Below are 17,104 nucleotides of genomic sequence, written 5' to 3'. Positions count from 1 at the left end.
GGACACGGAGGCTCCGCTCCTCCCACCGCCTCAAGACACCACAACTCCAAAGGGCACAGGTGGCTAACTGTACCAGAAAGGAGGCACTCTGTTCGAGCCTGAAGTGGGGTTTTTTGGGTTTTTTTTAGTAGGTTGAATAAAGCGTCGGTAGTCTCGGGCATACTATCCACCTTGCAAAGAAATCCCTTTTTCCTTAGACGTCACCAAGGCAAATTTCACAGGCCCACACCTGGGAGTTGGGATCAGGTAGGAAGGTTTTGCAGTACCAAGTAGAATGAGGCCACTAGTCCTCCTGGCCCCTGGTGGCCCCACGACGTTCCAGGAAATGGGGAAGATGGATGTAGGAGCTATGGCTTCCCTGAGCACCAACCACCATCCACACCCACCGAAGACTCCAGGTGGGCAAAAGATAGGGTATACAGGATAGGCTAGTGGCCTGTGGGAGGTGCGGGTCCTCAGGGGATGCTCATCCCCCCATCTCACCCCAAGCAAAGGCATTTCCCATTCCCACTAAATCCCCTGTCACAGATTCCCCAGCCAGGGTCACCATCCAGACAAGTGCAGGCCCAGCGTGGGCAATTTTCCTCTCCAAGTAAAATTTAAAGCTCAAGGTGGCACCTCTCAGAACCACCTTGATCACATCCCTTCTCTTTGGGTCCCACGAACTCACCTAGAAAAGGTGTGATGGAGCCTGATGGCTTCTTCGGGGCACATAGCCGTGGACTTCAGGTAAAGAGCCGGCTCTGGGCTCTGAAGGCAAAATGGAGGAAGGGCCTTGCTTCAAGCCCTTGTGCCCTGTCCTGCCCTCAGAGGAGTTTGGGGGCACATCCTCAGGCTGGGGGGGCGGGGGGGGGGGCTGCCGGGTGGTTCAGAGGCAAGGACAGGTTCTTCCTCCCTCTCCTGCTTGGGTCTCTGAGTTTCAGTCCCAGGAGCTGGAGCCTGGCAAGGTCAGCGGAGTGCTGAGGCAGGCAGAATGCCCGTCCTCCTCTGAGAGGACAGCAAGGGAGTGTAGGTGACAGAACAGGACAGGCTGGCCCCACCGTGCAGAGGTACTGGGCTGCAACTGCCTCTTTGGATCTGGGGGTGGGGGAGGGGGGAAGGGAAAGTTACAGCCCTGGGGGGTCAAGGTCCCCTTCAGAATGGGTGTGCCCTAAAGGGGCTTCTCCTCTTAACCTGCCCAGAAGTCTTAGGGAGGTGCCAAAGGTTGGGAAGCAGCTGGAAGGGCTCCGGTCAGGGGTCCCAGGGTGACTGCCCACTGTCTGATTTAAGAGTAGGTCTGTCTCCTCAATTAATATTTTATTGGGACAGAAATGTGGTGCCGAGGATTTGGTTACCGAGCCCCTGGGCCTGAGCCTTGCCTAGGGAGGGGGAACTGGATGTGGGCAGGGGGCGAAAGGGGCAACCCCCGTGATGTGGCTGAGGTCTCCTATCATTCGCCATCATAAGGCACCCTGGGCTGAGGATCCTTCCTGTCATCTACACCCCGAGCCACCTCCCCACCAACGGGCGGGCGGCCCAAGCCGGCTGTGCTCACCCGGGGTGGCTCGGACCTGCCGGCCTAGAATGGCTCAGGGTGTCAGCAGGCATCTCGCTCACGCCCACCCTAGCGCCGCAGTCCATCCCCTCCGGTGCTCCTTGGAGCCCCAGGCCTCTCCATCCCCTTAGTTCCAGGCCCAGCCCTCAGGAGTCGGGAGGGGGCGGCGGCTCTGGAGGCCAGAGCCGCTGAGCGCGAAGTGCCCGAGGGCCTCACCTCGCGGGGCCCCGCAGACCCGCGCCCGGGAGCGCGACTGCTGCTCCCTCCCTACACACTGCTGGCCCCGGCGGAGAGGCGGATGGCCACGCGTTACCTTCCATGGACATGGGCTCCAGGATGCCGAACTGCTTGAGGACGGCGATGAACAGCAGCACCACCACGGCCATGGCGCACAGCTCCATGCCCTGGATGCCCATGGCGACCCGGGCTGCCTGGGGCCGGGGCGTGCCCCTCGCCCGCGCGTGCCTCGGGAGGCGCCGGGGCCAGTGCAGCCCGCCCGGCCTCTGGGGGAGGCCGCGGCTCACATCCCCCGGCAGGCGGGGCTGCGGGTGTCGACGGGGCCGAGGCCCCGCGAAGGGCGGCGGCGGCGAACTGAGCAGGCCGGGAGGTTGGACGCGGTGCGGCGGCAGAGCCCAAGCGCAACTTTCCGAGTCAGCCGGCAAACTTCGAGGCGCGGCGGCGACGGCGCGGAGCGCAGCTCGGGCGGCCGGCGCGGGCCAGAGACGCCTCCATGGCCGGCGTGGGCGCCGCGCCTCTTTCGCCCCCTCTCCAGCCCCGCGGGCGCGGGGACACGGGGGCGCGGCGACACGGGGGCGCGGCGGCTGCGGGGGTCCCGGGTGCTCCCGGCCGCCCCAGCCTCCATCGCTCCCCGCGCGCTCATTGGCCTAGGCAAGGCGACCACCCGGGGAGGCGTCCCCGCCGCGCCCCCCCCTCCCGCGCGAGCCCGGGAAGGGGCGGAGGGAGGTGGCCCCGCCCCTCACAGCCCAGCCCCCTGACCGAGCCTGGCGCACAGCCATCGCCACCCGGCCATCCCCCCCGGAGGCCGCGCGGTCGGTGGTTTTACCCAACTGCCCGTACAAGGTGGGGGCTGAGTGGCTGGGGAGGGGGGCCGGAGGCCGGAGAGGAAGGGAGCCGCAGCTTCGCTCTGTGCGGGGAGTCGGAGCTCCAGTCTCCTGGCGGAAGGGTGCAGAGCCTGGCCTCCGCCGCTCACCGCCCCGCGGGCCAGCGCAGAGCGGGCCTTCGGGGGATCGGGGAAGCCCTCTCTCCCTGGGGTATTTCCCACACCATCAGCCCTCGGCTCGAGGTTGAACTTGGCCCTGGTCTGCCGCCCGTTGAAAATAGAAAAGTTGGTATCCAAAGTTATCCAGTTCTGGAAACCCGTGTGCGCTCCAGACTTTTGGAGGGAGTGTGGGCTTTGGTATTAGAGACTACAGAACTGAGTTTCACTCTTGGTTTTGCTGCATGACCTTGGTCGAGTCACGGACTTGCGGACTCCTCCACACGGAGGGGCTGGTGCCTGCCTGCCTTTCCGGATGTGGGAAAGAGCTAAGCGGATGCCAAGTGCACGGGAGTGCTAATTCGTTTGTGGATCGCTCTCTTCCTGCCCAGGGGCGATGTGTAGGAAAGGAAGGAGAAAGGAAGGGGAGAGGTGGGGGCGTGGCAGGGCGGAGCCCGGGATCCACCAAGTATCCGAACTCCCGGACCTGAGGGCGGAAGCCGTGGCTCTCTGCTGCCCTCCGGCGGGCGCTGCACTCCCCAGGTGTCCTCACCAACCCCCAGCTGAGACCGCGGGAAGAGCGGGCTGCTGTGAACACCAAGTTCCTCAGTTCGCCCGGTGCTTTAGGAAATCCAGCCCCGCTCCACGCCTGTTTGGACCTAGAGTCTGCAAAATGGTAGCTTCCATTTATGAACCTCTGCCACCCACTCGGTCATTCGTTCGACAAATACTGAACGGGTGATGCTCCCCAGGCACAGAGCTCGGCGCCCGGGTGGGGTGGGAAATCCAGCGTGCACGGCCGGCCGAGGGTCCTTCTGGAGCTGGCGTCCGTGAGCCAAACCTTTAGGTTTACTTGTAATCCTTAAGGGCTCCCCCTGGGCGTTTCTCTTCCCCATTTTACAGTTCAGGAAACCGAGGGCTAGAGGACGGACTGGGGAAGACGCACAGGTGGAGCGCAGGCCTCCCGGATTCTAGCAGATGCTGACGCAGCCTAACGCACGGTTCCAGTGGAAACGGAGGTGAGAGGCTGCCGGGTGTCTTCTGGCCTATGTAGTTCAATCTCACTATTTAACACACCTAGTTAAAAGTCTGTTATTGCAGACATTTTTAAAGAACTGTAAACGCACAGCTTTCAATTGCATTTATGTGGGCATGCGGTGCGTTTTCACTGACCAAAGAGGCAAGAGTTCCAAGCAGAGATGCTAATGATCGCCTGAGAAACGCGGCGCTGTTGGAGCACATGAGTTGCTAAAGTGTGTAAGTCTGGAAAGGCTCAAGAGCCTCCTGCACTCTAATTTACACACTTACGTGCTGAGCAAAATCTAGCCTGTGTCCCAGCTAGTTGCCACCAATCCTCAATCAATGGTCTGGTGGAAAGTACATTAACCTCTCTAAGCCTGTTTCCTAAAATGGGGATGATAATCCCACCTCTCCAGGGGCTTGTAGGGGATCAAGTGAGACAAGGGCTGGCCTGTGTCACAGGCTCTGATGGCCCCTTATGATGTGTTCTCGGAGCTGGGTGTGTACAGGGTGCCAGGTGTGAAATAGAGAACTGGGCAAGCAAGTTCATGGAGGGTCCTCCTGAGGCTGGCCCACCCCTGCTCCCCTGCCTCAGTTTCCCCTGGTGTTCCTGAGCATCTTCCCCGTGAAAGCTCCAATGGCTGCTCATAAACACTGAGCTATAAATGAGACATCGATCCCCCGGCTATGCAGTGTAAAATATTAACGATGCCTAAGTGGATACCAGGGATGAGAGCAGAATGTCCGCTCGGCATTAGCAGCCTGGGCCATGGGCCTAATGGATGGGAAACTGACTCCCCTGCTCTCTCACTAGCTTGGGGCCTGCCAGCTCTGGGGCCAACCAGGTCCACTGAGGCTGGGTTGATGGCCCTATCACACTCCCTTCTTCCACAGGACCTGGACAGGGAAGCTGGCAGACAAGCCCCCAGGCCCCATACATCCTCCCCACACCCACGAAGTGCCAGGCCAGGCCTTTCCCAGCTGCCTGTAGCTCCCCTTCTAGAGGGTCATTTGCCCCATCCCTAACATCCCCCAAGTGCCTCCTTCAGCCGGGAGCATACTGGGTGTTGACAGTGTTCCCTGCTGGCTCCCTGCCTTGGGGGATGGGGCAGGCTTAGGGGAGGGGCACATATGGAGAAATCTCTGCAGTGCAGGGTGCTGAGAGCTGCTGTAGAGGTAGGGAAAGATGAGGGGCAATGTGGAGGGAGCAGTCGCTCTACCCCAGATGATAGTAGAAGGCTGGGGGGTCCTGAGCCCTCACTTGAAGACCTCAGGGTGTCTGGGAGGCTCTGAGAGGCCTGGTGTCCTGGTCCAATTTAGCAAGTTTTTAGCAACTCAGCTGGGACATACCCCAAACCAAGCCTTGCATCCTGCACCTAAGGTCATGGTCTTCCTATGCCTAGAATACTGATACCGCTCCACCTCTGCCTCCAGGAAGCCTCCCCAGATTACACCAGCCCTGCGTCAACCCCCTTCTCCTCAGAAGCCCCCCGGCCTCTGCTGCCTGAGCCATGCCACTCTGCTGTGTTTGGGCTGTCTGCCCAGACATCTTCCATGCCGTCCCGTGCTTCTCCTTTCTCACCACAGCTGTACTGTCAGCTCCTGTGGGTTGGGACCCTGTCAGTTTGACCAACATTCATTGGTTGCCCCACCCTACTGACTACGTAGCTGCCTAAGGATTTCAAAAGGTCTTTTGACTTTTAAGGGAGGGATTGGACTTCACACATACTGTTTGAGGGACCCGTTCCCGGCAAACAGCCCAGCAAGTTGTTCCTGTCTCAGCCCTCCCGGAGAGCAGGCCACCCTTGGTTCTAGGACATTCTCCTGGGCAGACCAGACATCACTCAACTTATTTCTCCTTTTCTCCTTCTCATATTTCATAGGAACCAGACAAGAGTGCCCTTGGAATTCCACATCCCAAAGAAACGCCTCTAGGACTCCTCCCCAAGGGTGTCCCAAGGCTCTTCAGATGCAGCGCTTACAAAGCTGAAGTATCAACCTTCCCCCAAACCTGCCCTTCCTTCAAGCTCCCCGTCCTAGGGGCTCAGTCCAAAACCCTGGTCTAGACCGGAATCTTCCTGTCCCATTGCTGCCCAGTCTACCAACACACCTTGGCACTGTGCGCCTTTCTCACCCCTCTCTGCTCCGCTGCCCCCAGGCTGGCCATGCCATTGTCCCTTTCTCCTGGACTCGTGATGCCAACCATCAATAGAGTGACCATCTCCACTCTGTCCTCCTCCTATCTCTTCCCCCCATTCAGCTACCAGAGTGGTCATCTCAAGATGGACATCAGGGCCTGCTTTTCCCTTGCTTACAACCCCTAGTGGCTCTCTGACTCGACCCTGGTTATGTTTGCCTGGATTTGACGACAGCCGTCCAATTTCCTTTGTGGAACGCCTTGCTCCTGCCAGCCTCAGGCCAGTGATTTCGGAGATTTGGGGATATAACTGGTCAATCACCACCAATTCCTCTTTTCCCACTGCACACCACCCCTCCACTGCCACAGGGATTGGTTCAAGAATGGGTACCAGCTGGGGGCCAAGACAACGACAGACCTCCATGAGTGGCCCTGGGACAAGCAGGAAAGAGGCACTCTCTTTCACTATGGTAGCTAAATGGCCACCCTGCCACCATGTGGGGACAGCAAGCTGGAGAATGAGGTTATTTCTTGAGAAAGCAAGACAAGTAAATAGCCCAAGTCCAGTTGACAATGTTATATGCCTTGACCCAGCTGTGCCTGATGGCACCGCTAAACCCGTATCTTTCAGTTACAGGAGCTAATAAATCCCCCTACTGTTGCTTAAGCCAGTGTGAGTTGGGTTGCTGTTCTTTGCAACCAAAAGGGTCTTGATCAATGTAACCCCCATTGCTCGCAGAACAGAGACCAAAATCCTTAACACGGCCCATAAGGGCAGCTGACATTTACTAAGCACTTACTACGTACCAAGCACTTCAACACCACTCAGCTTCTTCATTTCTCGCAGCTCCCAATAAGGTAGGGATTTGATAAGAGGAAGAGATCGAAGCACGGAGTGGTTCATTCTTTGCTTAAGGGCACACAGCAGATAATACATAGCGTCAGGGTTTGAACCCAAACGATCCAGCTCCACAGCCTCCGATTTTAATTCAATCCTGCCATGCCCCACTAGACCAGTGTGGTTGGGCCCTTCCTCCCCTTCCTGCTCACATGACCCCAGCCATGCTTGCAGCTACCTGAGTGGGCCCCACTCTCCCACCTCTACATCTCTGGGCATGCTCTTCCCTGAGCCATCAATGCTCTTCTTCCTCCTCCTCTTCCTTTTCACCCAGCTAATTAGTGCCTACTTATCCTTTGGTTCTCGGCTTAAGCATCACTTCTGCCAAGTAGCTTCCTTGACCTGCTCCCCCTTATTAGTCTCCACCACACCCCCCCATCCTCTTCCCTCTTTATAGTTCTCACTGTGTGAGTTTAGCTATTTCTTTCTGTGTTCATTTATTTGTTTCTGTTCTCCCACTGGATTGTAAACTTCCTGAAGGTATAAGTATTACCTGCCTCAACGAATTTATGAAATAATTAATGGAATATCAGGTGATGCTTTTCCTCCAACTATTTTAGCAGAGGCTATCCTGGTGTCACTAGCAGGAGCACTGGACTGGGAGTCCAAGAGAACCAGGGCCAAGTCCCTAGTTCCAACCCTAACCTGTCAGCAGAGTTGGCTAAGGCACACCACCGCTCTGAGCCTTCCTTTCCTTCTTTTAAAATGTGGCCACTTGATGACATTTACCTGCCTGTCAGTAAGCTCTGAGAACCTGACAAGCTGATGGATGTGAAAACATCCCAAGACAGGCATGATGGGCCCTGTTCCCGGAGATGCTCCTTCCTCAGAGCCAGGACAACCTAGGAAGTGACACCAAAGGAGCCTACTTCTCTTTGCTTTATGGTATTGCCCAACTCTTCCAATCAAACACACTCCCGGGGGCCACACAGAACCCATCCACACAGTCTCTGCTCTGGCCCAACTTCAGATGAAATGTCGGAGGTTTGTGGCAATAGGTAACAGAAAACCTCCATTCCTTTAGCTTAACCCATAAGGGACTGTACAGTGTCACACACAGAAGTCCAGCAGGAGGGTGGCACCAGGGACAATCAGCTCAGATCCAGTAGTATCATTAAGGACCTGGGCTCATGTATCTACCTACATACACCTCCAGCCTCAAATCATCAACCTTACTCCTGCTCCCCTCATGACCACAAGATGGATGCCTAATTCCAGACATCACATCCTGACATGACAATGTCCTGGGAAAAAAGAAGGGACCATCTCTTCCTATGTTTCCTTTTTTATAGTGAAGAAGACTTACCCATTAACAACTGGGCTAATTCTTCTCATGAACAATTCCTCATGTTTCATGGCTGGAATTATTTCACATGCGATGCCTAAATCTGTTGTCAGTGAGAGGAATGAGACCACCACTGCAGGAGAGTCTGCTAGCTCTCCACCAAAACTCATTCTCCTCTCTTCTACAGCAAAAAAAGTACTAACTAGACACATGTTTGCCCAGTGGTGACAGCATTTCTCTGACCCCTTTGTAATCAGGTGTGGCCATGTGACTAAATTTTTGCCGGTGGAAGTAATGGGTGCTGCTTTGGGGATGGAGGCCCTAAGTCAGTGAGTGAGTCTCTTACTCACTCTGTCTTCTCTTTTCCTACTGGCTAGAACCCAGACATGTCGATGACCAGCCTCAGCCATGTAGATCACGACAAGTCTGGAAGGGGAGGAGAGAGTGGAGCCATAAGATGGAAGGGACTTGGGTCCCTGAATGACCGCATGGAACAGAACTGCCCACCAGCCTGGAACACTCGCCATGAGATGTTAAGGGAGAAAGAAATAAACTTAAAAAAACTCTCTTAAAGAAAGAGAGAAATGAGTTGAGAGCTGGCTATTTTGAAAATAGAGGTAGAAGGGAAGAGGGAGACACCATATACTGAAGGCTTCACAATGTTGGAAAAGCAAACACTTTTGGGCCAAACTATAGAAATAAGATTGTTGCAAAAAGCATTTTTCAAAAGTCCTTTGAGATTTATCAGCCAAACAAAGATGGCCTCAAGTGAGACACAACAGGTACAACAAGGAATCCAGGAAATAAAGCAGCTATGGGAGAACCATATTCAGAAAAGAACTTTGGTAGTGGTTCCTGAACACAAAACTGACTAGAAGGAAATGGACCAGAAACTGACCAGGTGTTTGAGGGAATTACATTGTGGTAGAAGCCAGAAGTCCGGCTCCCAAAAGCCTGTGAGTAATCGAGATCTACAATAACTCTGGGCCCTTCTAACTTGCACTAGCAGAAAACTTGGAAAGCTCTATGGCCCTAAAGGAGGACACACTTCCCAACACCTAACTTGAAATGTGGCTGAGAGGGAAATGGGCAGAGAATGGAAGGCAAGGCTGGGACCGTGGAGGACAGCAGGCAAGGTGCTGGACCCAAAGAACAGAAGTAAGGTAGGTAATTAAGCTTTCTCATTCCACTGCCAGGGTGGATAGCCCGAGGATCCTCACTATCCAAATCGACACATATCTGAATTCAGATATGAAAGTTATTGTAGTAATGTCAGGTCATGGGCAGTATACTGTATCATCCAAATCTATCAGATTCCTGAGTTTTAGATAACAAGTATGAGAATTCGTGAACGAAATGTATTTCAGAAAATTATCTGAATCTGTTCAGTTCTTCAGTTCAGATATGAAGAAGTTGGCAGAGCCACAAGGTGGAAGGCACCTGGGCCCTGTATATCTGCGTGGAGTAGAGCCATTCACCAACCTGCACACCCACCTCAGGATGGTCACAGGAGAGAGAAATACACTTCTTTGTCCTTAGGCCATTGAGTTTTGAGAGTCTCATTGCTATAGCACCCAATCTAACCTAATTAATGCAAACGTGATGATTCAGATCAATCAGGACCAGGGCAAGGGAGAAGGCCCAGCTCTACTTGTAGCTAAAGGAGGAAGGGAGACACTTGAACCTGGGGCCAGAACCAGAGCTCTCTAATGAGGGACAAAGTAAGGGGTAGTTTGGGACAGACAAGCTACTATGTCTGTCTCTTTGTAGTATCTAGGCCCAAGGCCCACAGTCTTATCACCCTACCAACTGAGTAAAGTGATATCAAGTCAAGAGAGTCGACTTCTTCCAATGCAGGGCTTTAAAAAGACTTTAGATTGTGTCTTACCAGCCTTTACTGATGCTCTCTCCTTGGGTGGGTCTTAAACAAGTCAATGCCACAAATATTTATTGAGCCCTTACTCTGTGGGTGGTCCTGATGAGCATCCTACATAGTTTTTTGTGAAGATCTTTCTTAGATGGGCTATTAGAAAAGTTCCTCAAGGCTGAGAATATTCACTGCCATTGTCTGAGCCAGGTATCTGCTAGATGCTTTAAAAGAATTATCATCCTCATGTCAACCCTAATTATGGAGGAAATGAGACCATTTACCCCTATGGCACAGAATTCTGGTTGCATAGACTTAGGATCTGTTCTACCTTTCTTTCTCTCTAGCAGAATCCTCATTTTGTTGGGGGCAACAATGTGTTCTGCTAAAAAAAAGAAAAGCATTTCCCAGCTTCCTTTGTGGCTAGAGATGGCCATATGGCACAGTCTGGGCCAATGAGATATAAGCAGAAATCATTGGGTGATTTCTAGGAAACTACCTTAAAGAAAGTAAGACAGACTCAGCTGACATATGCCTTTTTGCCATTTCTCCTCAGTCTTTTCTGGAATGGGTTATGATGGCTGTACCTGAAGCCATGAGAGAAGGACACAGGTTCCTAAATTATGACTTGAGTTGCCAAACTAAACCTAACAACTACCTACCTCTGGATTTTTCATTGCTTGAGAAAACTAAACCCTGGTCTCATTTAAATCACCATTACTTATGAAGGAAACAATCAGCAAAACTAAAAGGCAACCAACAGAATGGAAGAAGATACTTACAAATGACATATAAGATAAAGGGTTAGTATCCAAAATCTATAAAGAACTTATCGAACTCAACACCCCAAAAATGAATAATCCAGTGAAGAAATGGGCAAAAGACATGAATAGACACTTCTCCAGAGAAGACATCCAGATGGCTAACAGACACATGAAAAAATGCTCAACATCACTCATCATCAGGGAAATACAAATCAAAACCACAAAGAGATACCACCTCACACCCGTCAGAATGGCTAACATTAACAACTCGGGCAACAACAGATGTTGGCGAGGATGCAGAGAAAGAGGATCTCTTTTGCACTGCTGGTGGGAATGCAAACTGGTGCGGCCACTCTGGAAAACAGTATGGAGGTTCCTCAAAAAATTAAAAATAGAACTACCCTATGACGCAGCAATTGCACTACTAGGTATTTATCCAAGGGATACATGTGTGCTGTTTCGAAGGGGCACATGCACCCCCATGTTTATAGCAGCACTATTGACAATAGCCAAAGTATGGAAAGAGCCCAAATGTCCATTGACAATGAATGGATAAAGAAGATGTGGTATGTATGTATGTATGTATGTATGTATGTATATATCGTGAGGACTGGGGCCAAGAAAAACAGCCCAATCATTGGGCTGGAGGGTGGAGCAACCTGGAGGTGGGGAGGAGAAGGGAAGAACAAACAGCTGGAGCCCTCAGTTGGGGATTAAACCTTTAGAAGGAAGCTCCCAGTCACAAGACTGGCAACTGGCAAGGAACAGGCAGACATCAGGCAAGGCAGGGACCTCCAAAAGCCAATGTGGTCACCACAGGAGGTGGATGGGGAGGCAGGGGTTGTGAGGCACACCACCCATCTCTCTGTGACACTGCCTTCAGAGTATATTAAAAAAATAAATAAATCACCATTACTTAGGTTTTCTGTTCCATGAAGCTGAGGAGAAACTGAGGCTTCAGAGACGTACACCAAGTGCTCAACATTGGTAAGAGGCAGAGCTGGGGTTTGAATGTGCTCTGAAGCCTGGAGGCAGAGAAGCCCATGATGATAACAGGGAAGAGCTGGGGTGAAAGATGAAGATAGCCTGCACCCAGGTAGTGGCAGAAAGGAGGGAACCTCCCTGAGAGAAATGAAGGAAGCTGACAGATTCTGTATGTTCCAAATGCAGCCTGGGAGGAAAAACTATAGATTTTAATAGTCTGCTCAAACCATGATTTTGTCATAACTTACATGTTTAACAAAATCTAAAAAAATATTGAGGGGTGCCTGGGTGGCTCAGTCTGTTAAGTATCTGACTCTTGATTTCAACTCAGGTCATGATCTCGTGGTTTGTGAGCTTGAGCCCCACGTCAGGCTCTGTACTGACAGTGTGGAGCCTGCTTGGGTCTCTCTCTCTCTCTCTCTCTCTCTCTGTCTCTCTCTCTCTCTCTCCCTCTCTCTCTCTCTCTCTGCCTCTCTCAAAAAAAATACTGAGATCGTTTTTAAATGGCAGTGTAGCATGGTGGTTAATAGTGCAGGCTTTGGGGCGCCTGGGTAGCTCAGTCGGTTCAGCATCTGACTTCGGCTCAGGTCATGACCTCGCAGTCTGTGGGTTCGAGCCCCGGGTCGGGCTCTGTGCTGACAGCTCAGAGCCTGGAGCCTGTTTTGGATTCTGTGTCTCCCTCTTTCTCTGACCCTCCCCTGTTCATGCTCTGTCTCTCTCTGTCTCAAAAATAAATAAATGTTAAAAAAAAAATTAAAAAAATAGTGCAGGCTTTGAAAATAGACTGTCTAGATTCAAATCCCGGCTTTTCTACTTATTAGACATGTGACCTTGGGCAAGTAACTTAGCCTCAACAAGACTCAGTTCTGCAACTACAAATGGGAATGATAATACATATATCACAGAGTATGAGGGTAACATAAATCAGTGCATGTAAAGCACTTAGAACAGTGCCTTTCACCCATTTGAGGTATCCAACAGGGGATGAAGCTTCTGTTGTTATCACAAAGAAAGGATTCATCATACATCCTGTTGACACTCAGAGACCAAGCAGGAACATAGGTGAGTTTAAATACATCTGTGTTTTTATTTTTTTTTTAATTTTTTTAATGTTTATTTATTTTTGAAGGGGAGAGAGAGAGAGACAGAGTGTGAGCAGGGGAGGGGCAGAGAGAGAGAGCGAGACACAGAATCGGAAGCAGGCTCCAGGCTCTGAGCTGTCAGCACAGAGCCCGACGTGGGGCTTGAACTCACAAACCGCGAGATCATGACCTGAGCCGAAGTCGGAGGCTTAACTGACTGAGCCTCCCAGGCGCCCCATATCTGTGTTTTTAACCATACAAATGACATTACCTCTCTCAGCCCCTGTGAATGCAGAAAAGGAAGATTCCAGTTATGATGAAGTAGCTGGCATCAGACCTTACCAATGAAAACAACCATAAAGTCTAGACAAAACATGTAAAGCAACTATATGTAGACACTGGACATCAATTAACATAGGGTAATGATCCTTGAGAATCACACTAAATGATCCCCACATTCATTTCTTCTTTATTTCTGAGCATATTTTCCAAAATGCTGAGCAGCAGAACATCCTAGCACTGGTGGTCACACTGGATTCAGGAGATAGAGATAAGACTTCGAGACTGCCAAGGTGGCCATGATTTGAGAGGGCAGGAGTCTGGAAATGAGGGAGCCACAGAGAAGGAGCAGCCCCCAAAATCTATGAAAATATCCCTCGGGTCAATTGTTAGGCTGTTCATGAGCAGAGAGAGACTCCAGGAGGGCTTACAGAAAATAGCAGTTGGGGGGACTAAAATCTCCTAGAACTGTGAGAAAATATCAAGGGTTGAGCCCAGCCAAACACTGGTGAACAACTTGGGCTTTCTGTTGAGGTCCCAGAAAAGCCATAGTTTAGGATTAAGGTAATTCCTCAAGAGAACAGCTACACTTCATAAATAAGAAAAAAGCTGAAACAAACGTATGTTAACAAAGCCTAAAAGCAAGCTTGGACAAGAGGAGTGTGATTTGCCAGGAGGTTAACTCCTGAACAAAACTCAACACTCTTTTGAGGGAGAGAAGGTAACCCAGAGCCTCTACAACTTACCATTCACATACATAACAAACACATTACTCAGCATGCAATAAAAAATTGCTAGACATATGAAGAAGGAAAAGTGGCTGATCATGAACTTAATAGAAGCCTACAGAGATGACCCAGATTTTGGAGTTAGCAGATAAGGACTTCAAAATAACTACAATTAGTATATTTCCAAAAATAGAAAAGGAAATGGACCAAATGAATCCAAAGATGAAGTTTAAATTTTAACAGAGAATTGGGATCTTGCACCGTTATGGTAGATCGGGGAAGCAGAACCACTATGAGAGATATAGAATAAAGGCTTTATTATAAGAATGAGACCTTACACAGTTGGGGGAGTGGGGTAAGAAGTCTATGGAAGGTTGTTGCCTCCACATATGCCTGAAGTTGCTGTAGGTCAGCAAGACCAGAATATAGGGGAAAAGGCTGGATACGAAGGGAGAAAAAGTGAGCACAAACTGGGACCCATATCTATCTCTTACTGCCTTTAACACTGATGACAAAGGTGACGTGCAGGAGAAGCAGACACTGTCCACGACATGAAGCTGCACATGTGTCTGACCCATTATTCAATAACAAACTTCTTTTTTCTTTTTATTTTTTAAAAATTTTTTTAATGTTTATTTTTTAAAAAAATTTTTTTTTAGCGTTTATTTATTTTTGAGACAGAGAGAGACAAAGCATGAATGGGGGAGGGCCAGAGAGAGGGAGACACAGAATCTGAAACAGGCTCCAGGCTCTGAGCTGTCAGCACAGAGCCCGACGCGGGGCTCGAACTCACGGACCGCGAGATCATGACCTGAGCCGAAGTCGGCCGCTTAACCGACTGAGCCACCCAGGCGCCCCTAATGTTTATTATTTTTGAGAGAGAGAGAGAGAGCAAGCAGGGAAGGGGCAGAGAGAGAGGGAGACACAGAATTGGAAGCAGGCTCCAGGCTCTGAGCTGTCAGCACAGAGCCTGATGCGGGGCTCGAACTCATAGACTACGAGATCATGACCTGAGCTGTATGTAGTTGGCCACCCAACCGACTGAGCTACGCAGGCACTCCTCTTTTTTTTTTTTTTTTTTTATGTTGAAAAAATTTATATTTAGAGTTAGCCAGCTGGACTCAGTTTAGATGATCCCAATTTTGTGGGCAACATCCAAAGCATCATAGTCAAGAGCCAGTTGAACATATGCTTTCTTTTCTCCACCGGGCCTGATCAGAGTGTTGACCTTGGCCACGTCAATGTCATAGAGCTTCTTCACAGCCTGTTTGATCTGGTGCATGTTGGCCTTGACATCCACAATGAACACAAGAGTGTTGTTGTCTTCTATTTTCTTCATGGCTGACTTGGTAGTCAGGGGGAACTTGATGATGGCACAGTGGTCAAGCTTGTTTCTCCTGGGGGTGCTCTTTCAAGGATATTTGGGCTGCCTTCAGACACAGTATCTTGGGCCATCGGAATGTAGGTGACGTGCGGATCTTTTTTTTATAACTGTGGATGCCTTTTAGCACTGCTTTCTTGGACTTCAAAGCCTCTGCTTTGGCTTTGGCTTTGGCTTTGGGAGGGGCAGGGGCTTCCTTCTTCACCTTCGGCGCCATCTTCGTGAAAGGGTTCAATAAAAAATTTCAAGGCATGCCACGAAAGAAGAAAATGTGACTCATGCTTAAGGGGAAAAAAATAGCCAATAGAAGCTATCTCTGAGCATTGCTAGATGTTGAATTTAGCAGATAAAGACTTCAAAGCAGCTATTATGAATATATTCAAAGAACTAAAGAAAGTCATTTTTAAAGACATAAAGGAAAGTGTGACTGATGACGTAGTGGATGAAGAATCTCAATATAGTGGCAGAAAACATAAAAAAACTGTATGAAAATTCTGAAGATGGAAAATGAAATAACTGAAAATTTAAAATTCATTAGAAGGGGGGTGCCCGGGTTGCTCAGTCGGTTAAATGTCCTACTTCAGCTCAGGTCATGATCTTGCGGTTCATGGGTTTGAGCCCCGCATCAGGATCTGTGCTGACAACTCAGAGCCTGGTGCCTGCTTCAGATTCTGTCTCTCTCTTTCTCTTCCCCTCCCCCACTTGTGCTCACTCTCTTTCTCTCTCTCTCTCTCTCTCTCTCTCTCTGTCTCAAAAATAAACATCAGGCATGCCTGGGTGGCTCAGTCAGTTGAGTGTCCAACTTCAGCTCAGGTCATGATCTCACGGTCCATGAGTTCAAGCCCCACATTGGGCTCTGTGTGACAGCTCAGAGCCAGGAGCCTGCTTCAGACTCTGTGTCTCCTTCTCTCTCTGCACCTCCCCTGCTCACACTCTGTCTCTCTCTCTCAAAAATAAACATTAAAAAATTAAAAAAAATAAACATTTAATAAATTAAAAAATTTTTTTTACATTTATATATTTTTGAGAGACAGAGAGAGACAGCACAAGTGGGGTAGGGGCAGAGAGAGAAGGAGACAGAATCCGAAGCAGGTTCCAGGCTCTGAGCTGTCAGCACAGAGCCCAACACGGGGCTCAAACCCACAAACCATGAGATCATGACCTGAGCTGAAGTCGGATGCTCAACTGACTGAGACACCCAGGTGCCCCTGCAAAAATTTTTTAAATAAAACTCATTAGAAGGACTCAACAGCAGACTTGAGCTAGCAGAAGAAAGTGTCAGTAAACTTGAAGATAGATGAATAGAAATTATCCAATATGAAGAAAAGAGAGAAAAACATTGAAGAAAATTGAAATGAGTCTCAGATACCTTTAGGCCAATATTAAACATATCAATATATATGTGATGAAATTCCCAGAAGAATAAAAGAGAGAGAGAGAAGAAAAAAAAAAAAGAAAGAAAGACAAAGAAAAAGAAAAAAATTTTTGAAGAAATAATAGCCAAAAATTCCCAAATTTGATGAAAAGCATAAATATCCAGATCCAAAAAGCTGAAAGAACTCCAAATATGATAAGCATGAAGATATCCCCACCTATCCACATCACAATCAAACAGTTGAAATACAAAGACAAAGAAAAAATCTTGAAAGCAGCAAGAGAAAAATGACACATCATGAACAATATGATTAATAGCTGTCTTCTCATCAGAAATCATGGAAATAGCTGGAAAGCAGTAGAATAACATACTCAAGGTGCTGAAAGGAAAAAAAAAACCTATCAGCCAAAAATTCTCTTTTTTAATTTATTTTTCTTTTTCTTATCTTTTCTTTTTTTATGTTCATTATCTTTGAGAGAATGACAGAGTACAAGCAGGGGAGGGGCAGAGAGAGAGAGGGAGACACAGAATCTGAAGCAGGCTCCAGGCTCTGA

At 49.7% G+C, this 17,104-nt stretch overlaps 1 protein-coding gene, 1 long non-coding RNA gene and 1 pseudogene across 3 annotated transcripts in view; 1 reads left to right on the top strand and 2 right to left on the bottom strand.

The window, feature by feature from the left end:
* The window catches only part of KCNIP3 (potassium voltage-gated channel interacting protein 3), an 84,401-nt gene that overhangs the window by 25,665 nt on the left and 41,632 nt on the right, over positions 1 to 17,104 (bottom strand). Inside the window, exon 1 of one of the 2 annotated variants that reach the window (XM_027033675.2) lies at positions 1,848 to 2,447. The exons of the other annotated variant lie outside the window; for it this stretch is intronic. Coding sequence (XP_026889476.1) covers positions 1,848 to 1,950 — 103 coding nt within the window. The 5' untranslated portion in view covers positions 1,951 to 2,447. Of the gene's footprint in view, positions 1 to 1,847; positions 2,448 to 17,104 lie in introns of those variants that run through there. 2 annotated transcript variants of the gene reach the window in all.
* On the top strand, positions 1,693 to 9,659 carry LOC113592511 (uncharacterized). The gene is made up of 4 exons (XR_008289490.1): positions 1,693 to 2,879; positions 3,654 to 3,769; positions 5,654 to 5,761; positions 6,031 to 9,659. It is a non-coding gene; the product is annotated as an uncharacterized LOC113592511 (long non-coding RNA).
* Positions 14,670 to 15,901, bottom strand: LOC128311262 (60S ribosomal protein L23a-like; annotated as a pseudogene).

The sequence above is a fragment of the Acinonyx jubatus genome, chromosome A3 (assembly GCF_027475565.1).
Source record: "Acinonyx jubatus isolate Ajub_Pintada_27869175 chromosome A3, VMU_Ajub_asm_v1.0, whole genome shotgun sequence".
Classification (NCBI taxonomy): Eukaryota; Metazoa; Chordata; class Mammalia; order Carnivora; family Felidae; genus Acinonyx; species Acinonyx jubatus.
This window is presented reverse-complemented; position numbering and strand designations above follow the sequence as displayed.